At 36.4% G+C, this 22,309-nt stretch overlaps 1 protein-coding gene across 1 annotated transcript in view; it reads left to right on the top strand.

Annotated features, from left to right (window-relative positions):
* The window catches only part of ttll7 (tubulin tyrosine ligase-like family, member 7), an 83,047-nt gene extending 63,599 nt beyond the window's left edge, over positions 1–19,448 (top strand). The window contains exons 15-22 of the mRNA XM_088928085.1: positions 452–641; positions 3,138–3,415; positions 4,350–4,376; positions 4,692–4,826; positions 6,671–6,751; positions 8,064–8,224; positions 11,092–11,265; positions 17,792–19,448. Coding sequence (XP_088784211.1) covers positions 452–641; positions 3,138–3,415; positions 4,350–4,376; positions 4,692–4,826; positions 6,671–6,751; positions 8,064–8,224; positions 11,092–11,265; positions 17,792–17,912 — 1,167 coding nt within the window. The 3' untranslated portion in view covers positions 17,913–19,448. The remainder of the gene's footprint in view (positions 1–451; positions 642–3,137; positions 3,416–4,349; positions 4,377–4,691; positions 4,827–6,670; positions 6,752–8,063; positions 8,225–11,091; positions 11,266–17,791) is intronic.
* The last annotated feature ends 2,861 nt before the right edge of the window (positions 19,449–22,309 follow it).

Raw genomic sequence — 22,309 nt, 5'->3', positions numbered from 1 at the left:
CTTAAAATACCAAAACCTATTCTTCAGGCCTAGCGATTGGATAGGCTTATGTTTCTAATCACATACTCCACATAAATTGTTTAAAAGTAGGCACAGCCAAATTAGCCGATGAATAACAGATGCGAATGCTTTATTAATGCTAACAATGTGTTCCTTCCTGGGCATGAAATAGAGATGCAGTTCAATTAACTTTCCAGCAGAGGAAATTATAAATTCATACAATAAACAGGAGCATGAAGAACAGTACCTATTTGAACTGAATTAATATGTCTCCATTGTTGTATTAATCAGAACAAGACAAACATTTTCCCATCATCTATTTGCCGGTCAGCAAATTTAATAATACTACCTCCCATAACCTTTACTTTTACAAAGTGACAAATGTTAATTGAAGAGTACTGGAAATGTGGGTGTTAATCCTGACATAATTTTTGAAATTCCACTGTTTTAGCCCCTGTCATCCATGCCTGAAAGCACCCAGACACCAAAGAAACAAAGGGACTACAGCAGCAATAGCAGCTGTAACAACAGTAGCTCCTCAGGTTCAGAAGAGGATGAAAAAGAAGACCTCTCAGAGAAGAAAGAGAAGAAAGTTTCATATGACCTGGGAGAAAACAAGAACAAATCACTGGAGCGCTCCAGTAAGAAACAAACAGTGGTCTTTTGCTGTGGGGTAAATTACAACTGTGAGCTATCCTTGAAAATAAGAGGAAACAAATCAACATTTCCTACTGTTTTTAGTTTGTTTTACAGACTCAGTTCCTAACATTTTCCAGATGATCATAAAAATGGTTTAATTGAAAAAGCTTCACAAACGTTTGCTATGAACATTAACAATTTTCTAAGCAGACAAATTAACAATGCAAAAAAAAAAGAGATAATACAGTATAGGAATATTTAGGGATGAAGTTGCAGAATTGCACATAAATGTCAGCAGGAATCTTACTAAAACATCTACAGTATATTCACCTTCTGTATATTACAAGAGTTAACTAACTGTTTAGTCTAATTTATTCAAACATAAGAGAATTAAGCATACATTGTAACCAGAATGTTGTGGCATAGGTTAAAGTATTCAATTACTCTAGAATCTCAGTTTAAATATTTAAAACAACTTATGTTGAAAAGCTTGCAAATTTACTTTGCTTTGTTTTTATATTAAAATTATAAAGTTACAAAAAATTACAAAGACACTGGGTAGTCTACACCAAAAGGCTGGTTCACACACAATATATATAGATCATGCTTTAAATTTAAATTTAAATTAAATTGGACAGCCTCACACTTCAGAAAAGAAAACCTGTAAACGAATTCTTCCATGAATCTCATGAAGTGAGCTAGTAATTTGTCTTTAATTGTCAAACAGACCCCTTTTTGGTTTTGGCATTAAATCCAAATGTTGACTCATCTGCAGATTAGTAATTCCAAACCCAGCTCTTAATTACAGATTTATATTACTTACGATGGAACAAACCTCGAGCAAATAAAAGTCACAGTCAAATGATGCATTTGGAGTCAGGTAGGTGCAGGTGCAGGTGCAGCAAACATCAAATATGATCCAAGCTACAGTTTTGAGCAGCTGGTAATTAAAAAAAATACCTGTAAATCTTAAAATAGTTCAATCTTTGTCAGCAATGGCACTATAAACTCATTACGAAAGCCAAAGGGACTGATGTGTCACTGCTCTGTTTTTCATTGATATGAAGACATCAAAATCTCATTAAAACAAGCTTTGTGCCACTTTGCATTAATTAAGATTGAAGAGTACATTCATCCTGAAGATGATGAACTGATTGGCTAAAGAAACTCTGCAGTTTTTTTTTCATTTTTAAAACTTGTATAAAGGTGTTTGTTACTTTTGCCTCACAACTTGTCTGAAAATCAGCAGTGACCACTGGATCCTCAGCAGTGTGTTCTTAATATAAAAAAACCAGAAAGTACAGATAGACTTGTGTTAACATCTGTTGTGGCTGTCTTGGACCTTTATTAGGGTTATCCCTGTTAATTTAAATTTACTGAAAGGTGAAGGCAAGTGACATCAAAAGCCATCTTTCTATGCCTTACATGGTCATCATTTTGTGGATTCCAAAGCCTTGGTAGCACATGAAAAACAAGCACAGTATAAAAGGGAAGTTTGTATCATGATGTAACACTGCATTTTTAGTCTCTGTAGTTGTTCCAAGAAACCCTGTTAGTGATATTGTATTATTCAGTTGACGTTTTCACTAGCACTTCTTCACCTATTACTTTAGTAGTTCATATTGCTATATTGGCATATATAGAAACAAAGGCCCTATGCTCATACTTTTAATACGTATTTTGATGTGTCACAATCCAATGAACTCACAGTGACTGTCTCATTCTCAGGCATAGTATATAGAATGCTGCAGTTTGGGGATTACAGTATTAAAAGCAAATAAAATCATATGGCTTGCCTTGAAAAGTCATTCTTGAGAAAATGCATTTAGGACTTTATACTAAGAGTCTTTTTTGGAAAGAAATCTTTTGAGTGAGGATTTTTGGTTCACCTTCAGGTTTTGAGAAATTTAAGTATTGTTGGACAATGGCTACAATATGTATTTGGACATCTGGTATGCATCTGGTAGAAAGCTGCTCTTTGTGTGTGTGTGCATACATTTTTTGTGGCAGAGTTCTCTCTTTGGACAAAAAATACTATTTCAAATGCTTCCTTATGAGCTTTTGTGACCTGGCTTGAGTTGTCTGACCAATCTGCTATGACCTTGACTCCCCCAGACTCAAGGAGACCAGCTGGGGGTAGACTAAGCTAAGCTTTATAATTCACTAGATTGGCAAGTGGTGGCCTTCAGGTTGACTAGTGGAAAATCTCTTAACTGGCCAGGGGTCAAACTGGAAAGTGTTCAATGCTGCCCTGCTGCGTAATGTGTGGGTAATGAAATGGCAATGAAAGCATATGAAAATACAGATTTGATACTATATTTGCTTTAAAAAAAATAATGAATTTCTTGACCACTCCGACCCTTCAATGCAACAAAAATACTTTGTCATTTTTAAAGGTAACCGCTACACTGGGATAAATGATGTTAATAGTAGTTATGCGTTTAAAGAGAATTTCTAGAAAACTACAGTTGTCATGTTCTTGTTGTCTGCTCTTGCAGGCAGGATTCATTGGAAACCTCCAGTCAAGGCAACAAAAGCCGGACCTTCTGCTTCCCCAACTTTATCCGCACCGATCAGGCGCTCAATTTCGTGCCCACGGTCGATATCCTCCATAACAGCGCAGTCGCCGACGAATGATCCAAGGGCTGCATCTGCGAAGCCGTCCACGCCCACGCTGCGGCCCAGTTCGGCCTCCCGCTCCCACTCCCTCAACCGCGGTGGCTCCGCGAGTAGAGTGCCTCACAGCAGCAGCCTGGGCACCATCCACTCCACAGTGGCAAGTCCATTTCAGCACCGTCTTCAAACAGCGAGCTAGACGTGTTCATTATTGTCACATGTATAAATAATTATAGTTAGAAATTTGTCATTTGTGAAATGGGCTGCTTTCCATAGAAATGAACTACAGCGCAAATCCAACAGGAAGGGAGGAGCAGTGGCTCTGTAGCTAAGGATCTGTGCCTGTGGCTGGAAGGTTGCCGGTTCGTGTCCTGCGGCCGGCAGAGGAATCCTACTCTGTTGGGCCCCTGAGCAAGGCCCTTAACCCCAGTTGCTCTAGGGGCACTGTATAAATGGCTGACCCTGTGCTCTGACCCCAAGCTTCTCTCCCTGTCTGAGTGTCTCATGGAGAGCAAGTTGGGGTATGTGAAGAGACACATTCCCAATACAAGAAATTGTATATGGCCAATAAAGTGATCTTATCTTAGAAATAAACTCAGATCAAATCAGATTAAAAAAGTCAGCTATACAGATGTCTGTGGAGGAAAGCAGGGAAGTGGTACCTTACACAGAAAGAAAGGCTATCAGCATTTATCATGGATACAATTCCATGGACCGGCAAAAATATTTCCAGGACAGCATTTCTGGGGTGCATTCACTTGCCTTTATTTAGTTTTCCTTTTGGTCTATTTCAGTTTGCTTGGAGACAAGCGCTTAATGAGTTTGTGTTCACATCCAGAAGGGGTGTGGGTGTTGAATATATCTTAGCAGCAGTAACGCAGGACTTTCACTGCATTATGATAGCAAATGACTATCAGAAAAGATACATGGATTGAGTAGGAATGAGGTGTATAATGACATTGATCAAATACACATTTCAGTCATCGGCTGATTCATATGGTGTTTTGCGTTTTAGGAAGTTTCATCTTGCATTTAAGGAAAGTTGTCTGTCCCTTTTGTTTCCTTTTGTTTTCACATCTTTAATTGCAATACAGACTGCAAAGACAGCGGAGCATTCGGAGGTATCTTACTCTCATTACTCTAAAAATCAGAGGCTACCATAACATTACAAATAAAGGAAACATCCAGACAATGGCAGTGGCTGTTCAAACATTTTTATCATGACTGAACCAGGCTTTAATGATAGCCGCTCTTTGAAATATCACTGGGGGATGTGCTAATTACCAAAGCTATTGTGTCTCAGTGCTTAACATCATAAAGAGTGTGTTGGAGGTTTTTGTGAACACTGCTGCTAAATGAAAAAAAATATGTGTAACATTTCATCCTAATTTATCTTGTTTTTTGTTTTGACTTGTCAGTTTTTTTCTTTATTCCAGGGAGAGCCTTTGCTGAACCTCAGAACAAAAGAACAAGAAGCAGAGCTGACAAGACAGACTTTGACTGCTCTGAATGAAATGCGGATCAGATTTCCAGGAAAAACTGAGGAAGAGGCAGAAATGATTCTTGATGATGTGAGTGCTTGACGCTGCCCCCTATATACTGGCATTACAGCAACGCCTACGCTACCATCTCCTTTATTGATGAGTTCTTCTTTCTCATACCTGTTAATCACACATCTTTTTTTCTTAGTGTGCAGTGTCATTGATCAAGGATTACCAAATATTTTAGCACCAGCTGGTGTCTCATTTTTTAAATACTTGTTATAATGAAGACTTGATACTGGAGTTCCATTGCAGTTTCGGTTATGATTTTTATATTGCGAGGTTCCTATGAGGTTTACAGTGCTTGTAAAGCTATAGCATTCACATATTTGTTAATTTCGTTTTCACTATGAAATTTCGATACAAATGCTACTTTACTAGCTAAAGCCATATTGTAATTTTAAAAATAATAATAACTATCTAGACCAATAAAATTAAAACTGTTGCTTAGTACACAACTTAAACAGATGGGCAATTTCCACCTATCTGTAGGCAATCTTTTTGCATTCCCAGTATTAAAATTACCTCTAACTCAATGTTACTGAAGTAATAACTGGAACTGGCAAATCTTATTTACATAATTCAAATACTTTTTAGCAAACACACTAGAAATGCCAGATCATTAGAGAAACCGCCTTACTAAGAGTTGTGTGAACCTAGAACAGTCTTAGAACACAGTAATATGGAAGAGAATGAGTGAAAAAATGTGGAAAAGTCTTGTTGATTGTCAGGTGAGATTAATATAAATTATTAAACAGTTTTAAAGTACCTAATATAATTTTATATTATAAACTAAAATCAGTGGGACTATGTCAATTGGCACTTTCAAATTTCAGTTCAGTGTGTGAAATCTGCATGTTCACGCTGAAACTTACCTTTGGCGTTTTGTTAAGACAGTGGGAGTGTTGGTTTTGTTTGTTGGGAGCATTTATATAGATCAGAAATGGCTGATGGTTAACTGTTACAGACAGAATCATTAGTACTACAAGGCAGTTCAAATTCCCAACATGAACTACAGTTTAGAATCTTATGCATATCACCTTTTATCTCCTTTTTCTGGGTAGATTTACAGCAGTTAGTCTTTTAGATGCTGCCTCTAAATATACTATGTTCACCAGCTGTCAGAGCCTTTATTGTATGACTTGTCTCTGCTTCAATTATATAAAGTAGCAAAATTTAAGAAAACACATTATGAACAATAAATATGTTGTACAGTAGGATCGACTCAGGGACAGATATAGAAGAGATTGGGGCAGGTGGATTGAAAAGTACTTGTATTTTTCTTTTGATTGTCTTACACAGACATATAATCAATATTGATGAAGGGCTATATAAACCAGGTTGTAAAGACTGAGAAAGATATGGAATCACTGCAAGATGTTCTGCTGCAGTGTGTGGCAGATTTGAATAGACTTGAGTGCTTCTGGGCCACTGATATTGGTTTTCATGTACTTCATCAGCAGATCATCACAAACTGTAGTGAAACCAGCACAATACTAGTTAATATCTGTAAGCAAAATATAATATACTGTGGATGTTGTAGTGCAGTTAGTTGTATTGACTAACTGCCATATTATGAAATAAAAAATAGCTCAGCCTAATGTGTATCTGTATCCTCTGTATCCTAAATATCATAGATGATTGACAATATACTGTAAAACCATAACATATTCTTAATAGCTTACACGGCTGAAATACAGATAGGCAGTGGCTCTGTAGTTTCTTTTCTTTTACTTGTAGTTCATACAGTTTACTGTGGTTGGGGGGTAGTGTACCTGCAGAAATGTAGGATTCTTCAAGGAAAATGTCCATGAAGGAAAGACATCTTGTTTTTTAAAATTAAGTACTTAATGAAAGCCTTTTTTATTTTTCAGATACTAGATAATTGGAAATATCATAAACCAAAAGTGGCCTCTTACTGGTTAGTGAAGTTAGATTCGACAAAACAAAGGAAGGTAGGTATGCAGGCATGTCACGTGTCTCATAACAAAGGTGTTTTGACTTTCCATGAATAGACTGATCATGTGGCTCCCACCAGGCACACTTGGAAACAGAAAGGGATCTTAATGTTGTTCTTAAACAAAAACACCTAATCTTTAGAAGCTGTGCTCATTTTGCTAGATTGAATATCGATGGTTAATTATGCAGTTGTCCTATTAATTGGGTTTGAACAGTCCTCTGCCCTGTCTCTAAGAGTCCCAGGGATTACAAGCCATGCGGTCACGATATTCATGAGTGTACAGGGGCTATTTCAGTTATGATGCACACAATTTTGGCTCAGTCTTGAATTGTTCACCGGTGTATGAATTACATTCTGCACTGTTACTTTTCTCTCACTAGCTCTGACTTCTTTAGTATCTAATGTCTAATCACTATTGAAATCTTGCATGCCCACAAACTATTTTTCCCTTCAAAAATTTAGAACGTGATGAAAGTATCTGCAGCTGTGTACAAAACCTTACACCAGCCTGTTACAAAATCTACTTATTATTTTAAATGTCCTCTGGTCATATCACTTCACAGGGTGAGTGTCTTTGGTTTTCAAACGTTGCATTTGACATCCACTTCGAGTGAAATGCTCATGTGAATGGTGAAAGCTGCCTACTCATTAAAACCCTCAACTACTTTTATTGACTGGCATCGATTAAAGCAGAATCTGAAGTGACACTGAAGTGTCCATTAAAGTTCTGGGGTACTGGTGGGAGCTGCCACTGCCTCTTAAACAGCAGATGCTAGTCAAATTAACTAGAGGCATGTGGCGGGTTAGTACCACTCTTCACACAACACTGGTTATTATGCGATGCTGGGCAAGCCTCTGTCTTAAAGGTTTTGCTATATGTCTCATGGAAAATAATTAAATCTGGCATCTCGGTTGAACAACTAATCACAGGTTTGTCTAATAAGAGGATTCAAAGGCCTAAGACATCACCCTGTTAAAAAAAACCTTCATGACCAAAAACTTTTGACACAGTTAGTTTGAGTCTGACATTTGCCGCCATTTATATATCCTTGCTACTGCACTGGTCTGGTACAGTATATACCTTCCATATCAGCTTGGGGTTTCCTACACTGCTGTATATAATTTCTCTTTTGTACTGAGCAGGCCTAATTACATTTTATTTGAAACCTAAGGGGTTTTCTAAAACAAAATAATTCCCATATTGCTTATTAATTCATCTGTTACCAGCTGTTTTAGTTTTTATTTTTAACTGCCTGCAGATACTAGTGAGTGTTTGCTTTTTTTTGTCTCCAATATACCTTTTCTAGGTTTTAGACATAGTTCGCACAAATGTCCGCTTGGTGATACAGAGAATTTGGAGGGAGCCTGACGTCGAGAGTTTCCATTTATACCGCCTTTTCAATCGTGTGTTTAATCGCCTGCTTTGGAGCCATGGTCAAGGTCTTTGGAATTGCTTTTCCAACTCTGGGTAGGTCTTTTTGTTACTGTAAATGTTTAATGCATAAACACGACTTCTTCTGCAAGTTATATCCCTATTCTATATACAATTCACCTCTTAAAATTACATCACATATGCTGTCCTGTTACTGTTTTTCGGTCTTTCTCCTGCTCCCTGCCTTAACTTTTTGTGTTTGGAAACTGAAATAAACATAGCTGCTCACATAAAGTAGTAATTAGCACTGCAATGATTTGCAATTGGGTAACCCAAAGTAAATGGTACAAATGTCTCTCTGGACAGCACACTACATGTCAGCCACAAATAGGTGATATATTAAGTCTAATTATTACATCGGTACTCCATTTAAAAACATAATAAAGAATTTAATATTATTAGACCTTATTTGGAAGTGGGTCTATAAATATGCCTAGGGTATACAAATAAGTTATTTCATAATTTATTCCATGACTTTATATTTCAGAAAAATTATTTCATATGGACTTTTTGTATCCACACAATACTGAATAATGCTCTCAACTATTCTTTCTTGATTCATTTTTATATCTATAATCCTCGATAAATCTACATGGAGGTTTTTTGGACTTTAAAATTATGTAATCACTTATTTTGCGGAGATTGCACAGAATCCAATTTTACTAAAATGTTTTTATCATAAAGAATGTGCTTTGTTTGACAGTTTGGAGGTGCCACACCTCCACTGATCAGGATGGGTTTCTTCCTAATTAATTTGTTAGTATTTAGATTTCCAGCAGGGGTTAAGCTTCCATTTTCTGCTAATGCCAACAACAATTAAACCAGGAGCCCCTCACTTGCTTTCAAACCTCTTTGTTCCCAAATTTTCCTTTCACAGCAAAGCCAATACCTCAATGATGCAGGTCTTCCTAATAAAAGACAAAAAGCTGTGCTTGCCACACCCTTTTATAGCTTTTTGAGGCAAATTAATCACTCACAGCTGAGCCTCATCACAGAGGAATGCAGCAAATCAGTACTCTAGTTTGCTTCCTGAAAATGTAGCTTTCACACTGGACAGGGTTGTAATGGGTTGTGACATCTCAAAATTCTTGATCCAAAATATATTCCCTCTATACCCCTGCTCCACATTCTGCCACAGCTTTTAGTTTACTTATCTAGAAGCCAGTCTCATTTTTATATGTAAAATTCATTTTTCCTGTATTAGATCCTGTATCATTGACTGCCTGTTCATTCATTTTGACCCATGAGTTGGCAATTACCTTTATTTTGAAGTGTTTGAAAAGTTTTGAGTTTATTCTAATGGAGATTCTTGATTTATAATTGTGATCCTGTTGAAATGTTGCATTTAGTACAGAATACTCATATTAGCATATTTTAATTGCAGTGTCTAAAAAGTGTAAGAATATCATTTCACTGTAATGTATTTTTATTTAGAACACCTTAGCCAAGCAACTTGAAAATTCTCCCATTCTTGTGTTTAGATTCATGCACCTGTACTACTTAGACATAAATATAATTAACCAACACCATCACGTGTACAGTGTTTCATCTGAGGTTTTATTTCACTTGATCCCAGTGCATGTGCCTGAGGATTAGCACTAGTATTGAAAGCCATATGTTGCTTATTTAAATCAGACCAAGCTCTGAAGGAGGTAAGCAGCTCATTACAGATAATCTTGTTTGGTGTGTATTGTTAAGAAATGACGCCCATCTTCTGCAGTTTGCTTCACCTCACCCATCTGCTGTTGCAGTTAACTTTGTAATGTACACTTAATAGCCCTGGCCTATATATTTCAGATGAATTATATTTCTTGAATCTAAGTTCAGTGTTACATACATACAGTGTTAAAATAAGAAAGGGATATTGTATGACTTTAATAAACAAAAGTACAGTATGTTTAGCAAACATGTTAATTTCTGTGCTCTTAAGATAAATCAGTTAAGATATATCCATTCCAGAGCTTCAACATTATCAAACAGGAGGTATTCATCTGTTCATTGTGTGCAAAGATATGTTTATGAGTAAGTAATTTAATCTTTGGAGATTTCCTAAATAAAAGCACATTGAAGCACACATGCAAATATTCTAAAGTTTTTTATTTTGTTTATGGATCTCAGGATGTTTAGGAAGCCAGAGGCATGAAAGAGAATCAAAATGCTTTACCAGATCCAAATTCCCATCTTCTCTTTAAACAAGATGTCCCAATAAGTAAAGATGTAAAATGGTTAGCTTGCTAGCTGGCTCTTCTACATTCCATTTTTGCATGAAGGGAGATAGTTTCCGTGTCATTTATTTTAAGTTTTAAAGAAAGTAAAAGAGTTCCTTGGACAGGGGGCACTGGCTATGGTTCAACCATGCGGGCTGTTTTCACAAACTGAGCAATGCCAGATGGGTCCATCAAATGCTCGCCAGAGACAACACTCCCAACAGACCTACAGTAGAACAAATTGCAAATTGAGAGTGATAAATATCAGCAAGAATGCAAATGACAAAACACAGAATGGAAGTGTCCAGATTCACCAAGTCTGAACTTTCAGCAGGAGAAGTCATGAATGTCAAAACTCAGTGAGGATTTTGGTTTTGAAGGCTCCACAGCCGAAACGTTGTGTTTCCTTTCTTCTCTTTTCAGCATGGAATAAACCTATTACTTGTTCCTATAAATGTATCACTACCATTGTTGATATAACTCAAATCTGAGTTGTATCTGCTGCAATAATACATAAACTCACAGTTTATGGATAGGGATAAATGCATGTGTGTGCACAAGGGCATTTTGTGTAATATCATAACAATTCTGCTATTATTACTTGAAGTTTATTATATCTTTATTAACACCTTTGTATTTGTGTTAAGATAAATGAAGAGAGATAGACTGTTAACCTTCTGTATCTTTTGACTGCAGGACTTCCTGGGAAACCATTTTCAGCAAAAGCACAGAGGTGGTGACCCCCCAGGAGCTGCAGTGCTGCCAGAGGCTGGTGCAGCTGTGCAGAGAATGCCTCTTAGTGGTATATAAGTTTGTTGCTGACTCCCGGGGCTCGTTGACTGGCCTCAGTCCAGAATGGGACGACACAAGGTAAGGACTACAGAGTGGCTTGTTTCCTTGGTACAAAGCTGTGGGCTGTGAATCCGCGTCTTTGTAAAATGCTATGCAAATGAATTAAGTATCCATTTATTGATTTTGTATTAATTAACTTTTTAAAGTACAACGGGGGGTATTGTTAACATGAGATAATGACCCATAGTGGAGTGCTTCTAGCTTCATATTGAAGATACAAGCTTTGGTTAGCGTGCCCCCTGGAGCTAGCTTAATTCTGTAATAAAATGAGGCGGAATGAATGACCTTATGATAACTAGCTCTTGCTTACATGAAGCTTGATCTTCATCATGAGTTTTGCTTTACATTACATTATTTAAATGCTATTAAAATAAGCTTTTGCCACAATGCTTTTTTAAACTAAGAGCACATAATGAGATTATTCAGATACCAAATTAAGTGTGGTATATACATAGCTTGTTATTAAAAACCCTTCTTAGAATTGATTGCTTTTTTGCATAGCTTTGTTGTATTTTTCCAAAGCCACAGTAAGCTTGTTTAATTTAATTGGTCTAAAACTAAGGTGAAGGAATAGCTTTAAATTATGAGTGTAATACCAATTCATAAGTACATTTCTGTAGACACAAATGAAAGTGTTTACAACTATTGCTGCATACCCCCTCTTATTTGGATTATAGACAATGGAGTTAGTGCATTATTTTATTTAAGGTTTGATCATTATAAGTGTATCCCTTAATTCAAGACACCTTTCATTTCCATTCAGTTTCTATTGCCTGCCTATTCATGTTTCCGTTCATTTTTACAATTGAATTTACTATGAAAGGGTTAAGTAAATACTGTATGCACAATAAAAGCAAAGCTACTTTTTTGATTATATGAATAGACATAGAATAGAAATAGTCACAATCAAACACCCTTGTGATTCCAGGTTTTAGATTTTTTTCAATCTGATGATGTACAGCTGAACTTGATAGACTTGTTCATTAAATACTTCCTTTCCTTCTCAGATAAATTCTATATTTTTTTCTTCCAGAAAATCAATAAGTGGTTACTGGAGAAGGTGTATGAAATGTTACATTTTCCAGCAGTAATGGGCCCTTCTTTCTAAGGACTAATCTTTCAATTACGAATTTCTTCATATAAAAGAATGTACTTCTTTCTTTCACTTGCTATGCCTATGTTGAAGATCACAATTGGTTCAAGAACCAGTTTCATCTCACATCTCAGCCGGGCAGCCTTCTGCCTCCTCTCTCCTGGAAGCAGGTTTTGAAAGCATCTTTATTCAGTGTTTAACCTGTTCTCTAAAGTCTCATAAAGCTGTATCCACACAGCACCCACCCACAGCACTGTATCTGTGCACTGACTTGCTGCAGTTTCCTGGAGTGAATGAGCCTGCTGGAGATGACTTATTCTCACCCTCCCCTTGTTAAATTGTGCCTGTGGCCTCCCTGTAAAAGAATGTGTCTCTCCATTCCTCTCTCCGCTTTGATATTAAGTGTACCTGACAATTGCTAGGTCATTCACTCAACAATACACCTCCATATTTTTTTTTCCACAAAGCACTCTGGGAATGCATCACCAAATATCCCCTCTTACAGAGAAATGAGCCTGAACTTTCTTATTTTTTCATTAACCGCATCTGCCTTTTCATTTTACAAAAATTGTAGCTGATTACCCTGCTGTTTTCCTGTTTTCCAAAGCCCTTTCCAGACCTCCCCCCCCCCCCGAATTTCATCTTGCATATTGGCATGTGCCTGAAATCTGAATTACTTCCACCTACTGTTCATTCACCTCAAAGATGTACACATTTGTGAGTGTCCCTATTACAGTTTGAAGAGGGACAAAGTATAATGCTACCTGGCCAGCTGCTCTCACAAAATGGCCTACTCAAATCTGAGCACCACTTATAAGCAAGTGATTTCTTTATAGACTATAAACTGTATGTCTAATTGCTTTTACTTCTAATGGGGTTTAATCACCAATGTTTACAGTAAAAGCTATTTTTCAAGTTTAAAAAAAGAACAAAACCTTTATAATTCCTTATGCTGAGAATAATTACTGTACATAACTAAGGCATTAAATCAAATTTAACATACTGATTGGAATATGCATGTTCTGGTTCAAATTTCACTTACTGTAAGTGGTAGATTATAGAAACATCTTGTTCATTTTTTGTCACCATAATTTGATCATAACCTAACGCCTTTGCAAAGGTTTAGCGCTCCTAGTATTTCAAAAAGACAGCAAACCATGTTGTTTTGAAAACACAGTTATATGAAAGGATGAGAATTATGGAACGACCCAGAAAAGATACTTGATTAAGGCAGTTCTTTCACCTTTGCTGAGTTATACATAGTGAGTTTGGTATTCAGTTCTCATATAGCAAGGTTTTACTCCAGTTAAAGAACTGCAGTATAGTGGGATTTCAGGTCCTGTTAAATGATAAGACGCTGAATACCTTTGAAAAATGCTACATTGGTCCAATTAAACAAATCCAGTATCCTCTATGGCCCGGAGCTATGTATCCTGTTACATGTTAACTATGCATATAAAATCTGCAGTACATCTTCAATGTGCAGATACAGGTACACACACAGGGACAATTTGAAAATAACATTGAATATATTATTACATATTATGGTGTTTAGCCTCAGGTAGGGTTCAATTTGCGTTTTTTGAAGAAATCTTGACGAGTGTTAAAGTTAAAGAAAAACAAAAAAAAATCTTGCCTGTATTAATATGGATTTTGTATATTTTTATATTTTTAATTTATATTACCTATTTCTTCATTAGAGGATTCATCTAAGGCTGTTGCTAAATTACCAGGTCTGTAATTCTTTCAGCTGCTATACAATATCTGGATATAAACACCACATTAGCCCATGCAGTTTCACTTCATGACATTTTGCCTGAACTGTCACTTCTAGGGAGATATTGTTGAGTGAAGAAAACAAAATACTTGACCTATTTAAAACAAATCCCCCAGTGTCTTGTAAAAAAGTGTTTATCAGTAAAATTCTTAAATTTATTTAACCTCTTAATTTCGAAATAATTTAAGCAGGATATTTTTTTTATTACACCATGAAATTCAAGCTTTCTGCTCAGAACATTAGGTCTGGACCTTCACACTTATGCGTATTACACATTCATAGTTTTGTCAGTCCAAATCTGTATTCCCACAATCTCACACCTTTCATCTCAGGTTCGCTAGCAACAAGCTATAGCAACAAGCAAGTGACATACATATTTTAACACAGACTGGGGGGAGGTGTATAAGAAGTCCTTTCACAGTACTGTATTTTAAACACCTGCTGTCACAGTTCAAGTGGGTTTTAATAGACAATGGCCAGGGGCTGTGAAGAATTACTTACTGAACATTCCCAAAATATTTATCTTGCATTGGAAAAGCAAGACTAGTGCTGTTTACCTGCCAGAGAGTATTTGAGATAACCAGCAATATTTCAGCTTCTTTCAGGTCTTATTATTAGAAAATATTGTACATTTTAAAGGGCCTTCATTAGCTTGACACAGTTGCATTCGGGACTCCATTGAGTCTGTATTGACAGTTTTATAAAGGCTGGAAACATCCAGCTTTATACAGGTAATAGAGTCGTTGCCTGACTAACTGCTAATTAATTGGACTGATGCTTTTATCTAAAGTGACTTATATTTGCTCCCATTTATACAGCTGGGTATTTTACTGGAACAGTTCAGGTGAAGTACAGTATATTGCTAAAGGGTAAAACCATACTTTGTACTTGAACCCACAACCTTCCAGTTACAAGCCCAGGAAAATAACTTCTCCAAACTGCTGCCTTGAGACCTGTGAGAACAACTCATGTGCCTACTTATAGTACTTCAGCCACAGCAACTAAGGTCATGGCAGTCCCTGAGTATCATATGCATGACTGTTTTTTAAGTATGGTAGCATAACCATATGCTATAAGAAAGAAACCCATGATTAATTTTAAGCTTCTGCAGTACCCGTTACTTGTTTCTTCATAGTTTTTCATGTTAAGGAGGTATATCTCCTTGGTGTGACCTTGGAACACTACTGTAGTTGCAGTGCCTTCACAATTGTGCACAACAGATATAAGCATTATAAAGAGCTAAATAATTAAAAAGAAAACCTTCAATAATCAGACCAAAGGAGACGAGGTTACAGAAGACAGGCCATGAAATCTGCCAGTCCAGACATCACTTTTAAGGCAGACATTGACAGACAGAATACCTGTGGGCGCATACACAAACAGTGTGTGGCACTGCACTAGCAGTGCGTGAAGACAGGATGGCTCAAGAACTCCACTTCTTACCCTTTCATTTTCCCCTCTCCCACTTGAATTGTGGAGATTAAGGCATTAGAACAACGTTCTAAAGAATTTATTTGACAATTGTGAGTGGCACACTTGAACAGTTTCAAGGACATTCTCCTCGCCTTGAATGAACTTCTTTTAAGTCTCTCTCAAACTCTCACAGGTAGGATATGGTTCCATGCCTACAGTACCATTCAAGTACATTTTTAGATACTTGAAAGAAGCAGCCAGAGGGATTAATCTATCTGAGGGACAAATTTTAACAATTAAAGAACTGTAATCAAGAAAAAATGTAACAAGAAAGGTAACTGCAGTGTGTTTTGGAGATCACACTGAACTAAACAGCAAAGATAGAGTGTCAGTTATTTTACCTAACTCTACTTAATTATACTTAAAAATTTTCAAAGTGGCACAAACAGCATTAATTCACAAGTCAAATTTTACAAGCCAAAGGTATTTTCAGCCTTTGATGTTTGAAGTGCCATCATACTTTAATTTAATTTTCTACTGAGAGGAGAGTTTTACTAAACATTTTCTACCCTCTTCAGATAGTTTTATTTATTTTGAATATATTTTAATACATTAATGCTACTGGCTTGTTTTAGGAATCCAGTTAAATGTTTATGATATCCTCTACTATGTATAGTCTAAATTTACAGCTGTGCATCACATATGGAGCAAGGTACACATCTGCATGGATCCTCAAGAAGGAGGGAGACTTCATTTTTGTTTTTTTGTGAGAAATCCTTAATAAATGTGAAGCTAAAATAAGTAGGGAGAAATTGGGACCTTTTATGATGTCTCCTCTTGCTTAGGTGGAACCTTAGGGTAAATACTGCAGCCCTTAGTTGGAAGTCTTTTACCTGATAAAGCATACGGTTGGGTTCAGCTGGCTTACCTGTCCACATTTCATATTTCTCTAGAGTTGGGATAGGCCTCTCAGGAGCTTAACAACTCTCTCTTAGTGTCTTTGCAAATGAAGTAGTTCATTGGTAAATTCTCTTGGACAATGACATTTCCTTGGCATAATGACATTAAACAGAATTCAAATCTAGCATATAAAAGTGAGTTTTAAGACTGGATTTGGAAGTACTGAACAGCTTGCAAGAACTGATAAAGATTCAGAGATTGTTCCACAGTTCTGGAGCAACACAACAGAAACCATGGCCTGTTGGGAACCTAATAGAAGCCAAAGTCTGAAAAGTGCCACTGATGTGGTATATCATTGTATGTAGGGTTAGCAGTTCACTGATGTTATCAGATGTTATCAGAAACCAAAGTATGCAGGACCTTAAAGATGAGTAACAGTATTTTGATTTTTATTCTGAAATCCACAAAAGCCAGTGCAAAGTACTGTACAGTATGTACTGTACTTTGCAGTACATACTTTGTACTGTAGTTTTGGTGTAAATACAAGTAGACAGTTTCTGAACTTGCTGCAACCTGTAGAGAACATGTTTGGAAACACCACCGAGTACTGCATTTTGGTGATCAAGCTGGGAGAAGACAAAAGCATGCATTCTCTTATCTGCATCAGACTGTAGGAGATGTGTACAGACACATGCAGTGTTACGAAGATGAAACCAGGTACCTTCACAGCACTGTGAACATGAGTTTCAAATCCAAATCCAGGGTCAAAAATGAACAAAAGTTCAAATAATATAAAATGTCAAGCAAGTTTGCTGCATATTACTTGTAGAAACTGTATCAGTACAGAAACAAAGTCTCAGATTCAAAAATGCATTGTTTTCGAAGTCTGCTAAATAAATGCTTCCTTTCTATGCCAAAACTTGACAGTTAAAACTAATTCAAAGCTTCACATGAAAACAAATCCTTGATGATGACAAAGCATAGAAACACTGAATTTTTGATGTTTTTATAAATGTTTTCTCAAAACAAAAAAGTAATGCCACAAAGACTAACCTCCCTTTAATCATGCACCCAAAGATAAATATCAGATTTAATATTATCCACTCTTGAATGCTGGCAACAATGATTAATGCATAAGAAGGTTGGAAACGTTAGGAGCAGGCAAATGATGACAAAAACGCCAATACAGAAAGCAGACTTCCACTCCCCGAACCTTGCACCCCTGATCAACCACAAAAAACGAAAAGCTGCACAGATTCAGTAGCTGGCTGGACCACTTAATGGAGAAATACCCATCTATTTGTGCCTGTCCAATTCCTAACTATTTTGTGCATTCTAATCATCCCTCTTTGCTGTCATAGGTATCTGCTGCCAGTGACCTCTCAGTTCATCATGAAATGGCCAGCCTCCAGTTTCAGCCGGGTCTCTTCGGCCGTGCCACACTCTCGGAACCTCTTTTCAACCCGGATGGGCCAGTTCTAAGATGAGCAATGGCCCTGGTCCAACTACCAGTATTACCAGTCCATTGCAGAACCGTTAACAACCTATGATATTCAATCAAATTGTATCTGGTGTATAAAATTTGCTCGCTGTACAGGAAAAAGTCACAGTACTGTAAAGAACAAAATTTATTTTAAAATGTAACATAATCCATGAACACAAGAAAAATTCAAAGATACATTGTTGGGATGAGAGTAAAATTAACACTTTCTTAAAGAAAGTGGTTAGAAAAAATGCAAAACGATTTTTGGTGCTGTCATTGAAGCATTTTGTTTGAAAAAGTTCACTTCTTTAGATGCTTTTCTGTCTTTTTCTGTTATAGAAATGAGGTTAAGGTTCACAAACAGGGAAATTCCAAGCTATACAGTGTAGTTCAAAATATTTAGAAATTGAAATAGTGTGTAGCTTACTCAAAATTACTTTTCTTCTTCAACATTCACCAAAACTAAAAAATGAATCTTGCCTCAATAATTTATTTTAAAAATAAAAGGTTTACTAATTTCCTCCTCAGTTTTATTAAACGTTTACAACTAAACAATATATCAGTTGTGGTTAAAATATGGTTGGAATCAAACACTGAATGTTAGAAATATTGAACTTTTCTCAAATTATATTTCAGAAAAAAACTTTTTTTTAAGTGTGAATCTACACTTTTAGGAGACAAAATTTATAGTGAATGTTATTTAAGAATGCGTACCACAGCGCTTAGAGCTGTTACTACTTCCATAATAGCATCTTCCTCTATTTTCTGCATGTTCAGTTTTAAAGACACTCTGATTGCTTCTTGTACACCTGCTGGCACTGAGAGTGAGCAAATTCATTTGGGAAATACTTGAACCTTTTTTTCTTGAAGTTGAGTTTTTAGATACGTGTATTTATTGTGTTATTTTACTTGTTTATATTACACATTTTAGAATACCCATGTTAAGGCATTTATGAAGGAAAGGAGCTATTTTAAAATACCACAGCTAAACTTAGTGGGGTAGTTTGTTCAGTTTTAACTGAAATGCTTTGTGTTCAATCAGAGTGGAGCAGATTCTACCGTGGAGCTTTAGCAGCTGTGTCCTGTATTTCGCCATTAAACTTAAGTGCCAGTGTAACCTTTGATAAGCCAATTATAAGCACAACCAGTTAAATAGTAATTGGTCAATTATTGAAACAGAAAATAAACTAAAGTAGAAAAATCTAATTATTATTTATAATTCCTGCAATATAACACTTTCTGTATGTTAGTATTATACAGTATGTATATAAAATGTTGTTTTATATATTATTTATTATAATTTGCAAGTTCAGACAATATCATTGCTTAAAGTAGCAAATTATAATAGAATTTTTATAACAGTCCACATTCAGATGGAGGTGATCATAAATGTTTTTGCTCTCAAAACCTTTTTCCTTCTTCAGTGTCATTCTACAATTATGCCAAATTCATTTTTCCTGTGTACGCGTAACTTTACAATAGTACCTTTCCTCAGTATGATTTTCAGTTTACATTTCAATAAAATGCTTTAAACATTTTTTTCTCTTTCATTTTATTTAATAACCCTTTATCAGAGTGTGTTCTTAGAGTTATATTTATTATTTTCTTAAGACTGACAGTACGGGGGTAATAGCAGATAAACTGATGCTACAGTACCTTCAAACACAAGTATGACTCCAATTGGAAAATCCCTGCAGAACTTCACTGTTTGTCTTCTGAACTGAAGTCTTTATACTGCATGATGGTTGCTTTTCCTCAAATAACATTACTGTCCAAGCTTGAATTAAATTAGTGCTTCCCAGTCAGCCCCTGTCAACCTGCAGTATGATGCTCTCACATTTACAGCCTTGTCTTACTGTCTCTTAAACTGAAGATCGAAAATAAAATTTTGACATTAACCATGAACTCGTAAGATGCAAATGGTAATGGGAAAGCTATATATCTCTCCTTGAATAGTATTTCACTGTGGCTGAAGTACTGCATTGTGCACTCTGGTTAATCAAAGCATTTGGTACACAGTCCTGCTGGTGTTCATCATTTACTACAGTATGTAACATGACCTTGAATTCCCATTTCCTTGGCTCCAGAAAGATATAAACATGAGTGTTGGCCAACTCTGAACTGTGCACTCTTCCAAAAATATCTTGACATACTTTCTGCTTCCTGTGTTACCTGTGCTCGACCAGCTAGAACAAATCTCTTGTTGGACGGTGAAGAAGCTTGTTAAGCAGAAGGTGGTTTCTGAAACTAGACTAGATTTTTATTTAAAAATGCATAAGCATATGATACAGTCTGTGGAGCAGTGTACATTGTAAACATCTGGAAACCTGAGATAAATGGTAAAAACGTTGTGCTGAAAGTACAGGTAACTGGTCTGTGACTGGAAAAATTTAAAAGCTTAGCTTAAGATCTTGTTTTTTTAAATCCAGTCTTTTTGATATAATTGTGCAAATGTATATACAGTGTGTAACACTATTTTATATGAAATCAATTCTATTTTTTTAGTTAACTTTTAGTTTTCATGGCCAATCATTGATCACTGATATTCCTTGCTCAATACAGTATATTAGCAAAACATTTAAAAATAGCTCAAAATAAAACACCGGCAAGATGCTCCACTTTTGTAAGTTTAAAAAAAGTTAATACACCTGAAACGCTGCGTTTTCCGTGAAAGCTAAATTGTGACACTAAAATTACATCCTTCACACACTGCTATCAGACCAAGCAGTTTAAAGAATCTGTTTCTCAGCTGGGACCTGCTCTGCTACATAAAGATAGCGGTCAGGCCGGAAAGGTACAAGTTTGTTCGGCTTCTGCAGTCCTTCATGCATGGCCTTATTTTATCATAATTTTCAAATATTACAGTACATCATATTGTCTTCTGTAATATCACAATGGTCAGTAATAGTAAGTCAAAGTAATTTCCAATTAACAACAAACGTACATTTTTCTTTTTGGGCACAGGTTTGTGCAGAGATTAACCGCATATCTTGATTAATGATCCTCATAGATTCTATACTAAGATTTTGTATACAGAAACCTTTGTGCACTCAAAGATGTTTTGGAGATAAAAGGCACAGCGCAAAAAAAGTGCTCATAAAAAAAAGAGATGTGGTTATGCAGAGACAAATGGAAAATTAGTTAGGACTGAGGACATTACAAGTAAGGAATATGGAAGATGAAAAGGAAGAATAACTATTTCATAGTGCATTTTCATGGTACCTGCAGTTAGCAAGCAAGAAGGAGAAGGTGGCATGTTGGATTAATGTTCTGCTTTGCTTGATTAGCCTTCACCCTGCAGACCCTATTATAAACCTGCACTGATGAAAGGGAAGAGAAACCTTTTTCATCTGCTGAGTCTCCATTTATAGCAAACTGCATGATTCAGATAGTTAGTTAACTGCAGTCCTAGTAGTAAAAGCAGAGCCAGAGAGACGCTTGAATGAGTTATCTTGTTGTGCCAGGCTTGGGCTGCTGTCTTGGATCATACCTATGCTGTTAATAAGCATAGACACTTGTGCTCTTTCCAGCTTTCCAACATGCAATCTCTGTCTCAGCCACAAGCAAGGAAAACAAAGCTGATGTCGTATTTCAGCATTTAAACTGCACTAACTCGTCTGATCTTCCCTAAATATTGCAATGCAAATGGCATCTAACCGAGCAATCCTCCCCAAGGCACGGAATGTGGTTACCGTTAGTTTACAGGGAGAGGATGAACCTATCCGACACAGACAGCAGTAAGACTGCAGAATAATTCAGCTTTCAAATCACTTTAAAAATGAGAAATAATTTTCCAATGCAGCTTTTTAAGAAAAAAAATGAAGATGTTAAATGTTCTTAACAGCACAATTCCTGTTTTTCTTTCTATCATACGTGCTGGACAGCAGAGGTTTTGTTAAGGTTCCAAGAACCTCACGACTGAAAGAAAACAGCTTCTGCTCTCCTGTAACCTTTCATATATTTTTATGCTCTTATTTGCTGCTTCTAGCCTTCTCTATAAAAAGTCCATTCCTTTAGTGTTGATAGTGTTATTAAAGTCAAAAGCAAGCAGAAAGTGGAGTAAAATGCTGCCTACGGATTATATAGTTTTTTAGTCCCAGCAAGAATTGAGTGATCTGAATTGATTTTATCAATATGTTTTTTCCAGCAAGGCTCAGAGACATATGACAGGTCTGTTCTGCCCATTAGGTGACTGCTGAGCTAAGGGACATGAAGACAACCGGCTGGTTGCTTGAGCACCAGTAGAGGTCTCTGGGACTCTTTGTACTCAAAGAATCGACACTAAAATACAGACATAAGCAGAAGGCTGCCAGGAGCACTTCCTCTGGTATGCTGCTATGATTTCTAATAACTAGGAAAAACACACTATCACTGATCAGAGCTGCTTTCAACTACA

This window comes from Atractosteus spatula, chromosome 11, assembly GCF_055471065.1.
Source record: "Atractosteus spatula isolate fAtrSpa1 chromosome 11, fAtrSpa1.hap1, whole genome shotgun sequence".
In the NCBI taxonomy this organism is placed as follows: domain Eukaryota; kingdom Metazoa; phylum Chordata; class Actinopteri; order Semionotiformes; family Lepisosteidae; genus Atractosteus; species Atractosteus spatula.
Note: the sequence above shows the minus strand (reverse complement) of the source record. Positions and strands in the feature narration are given on the sequence as shown.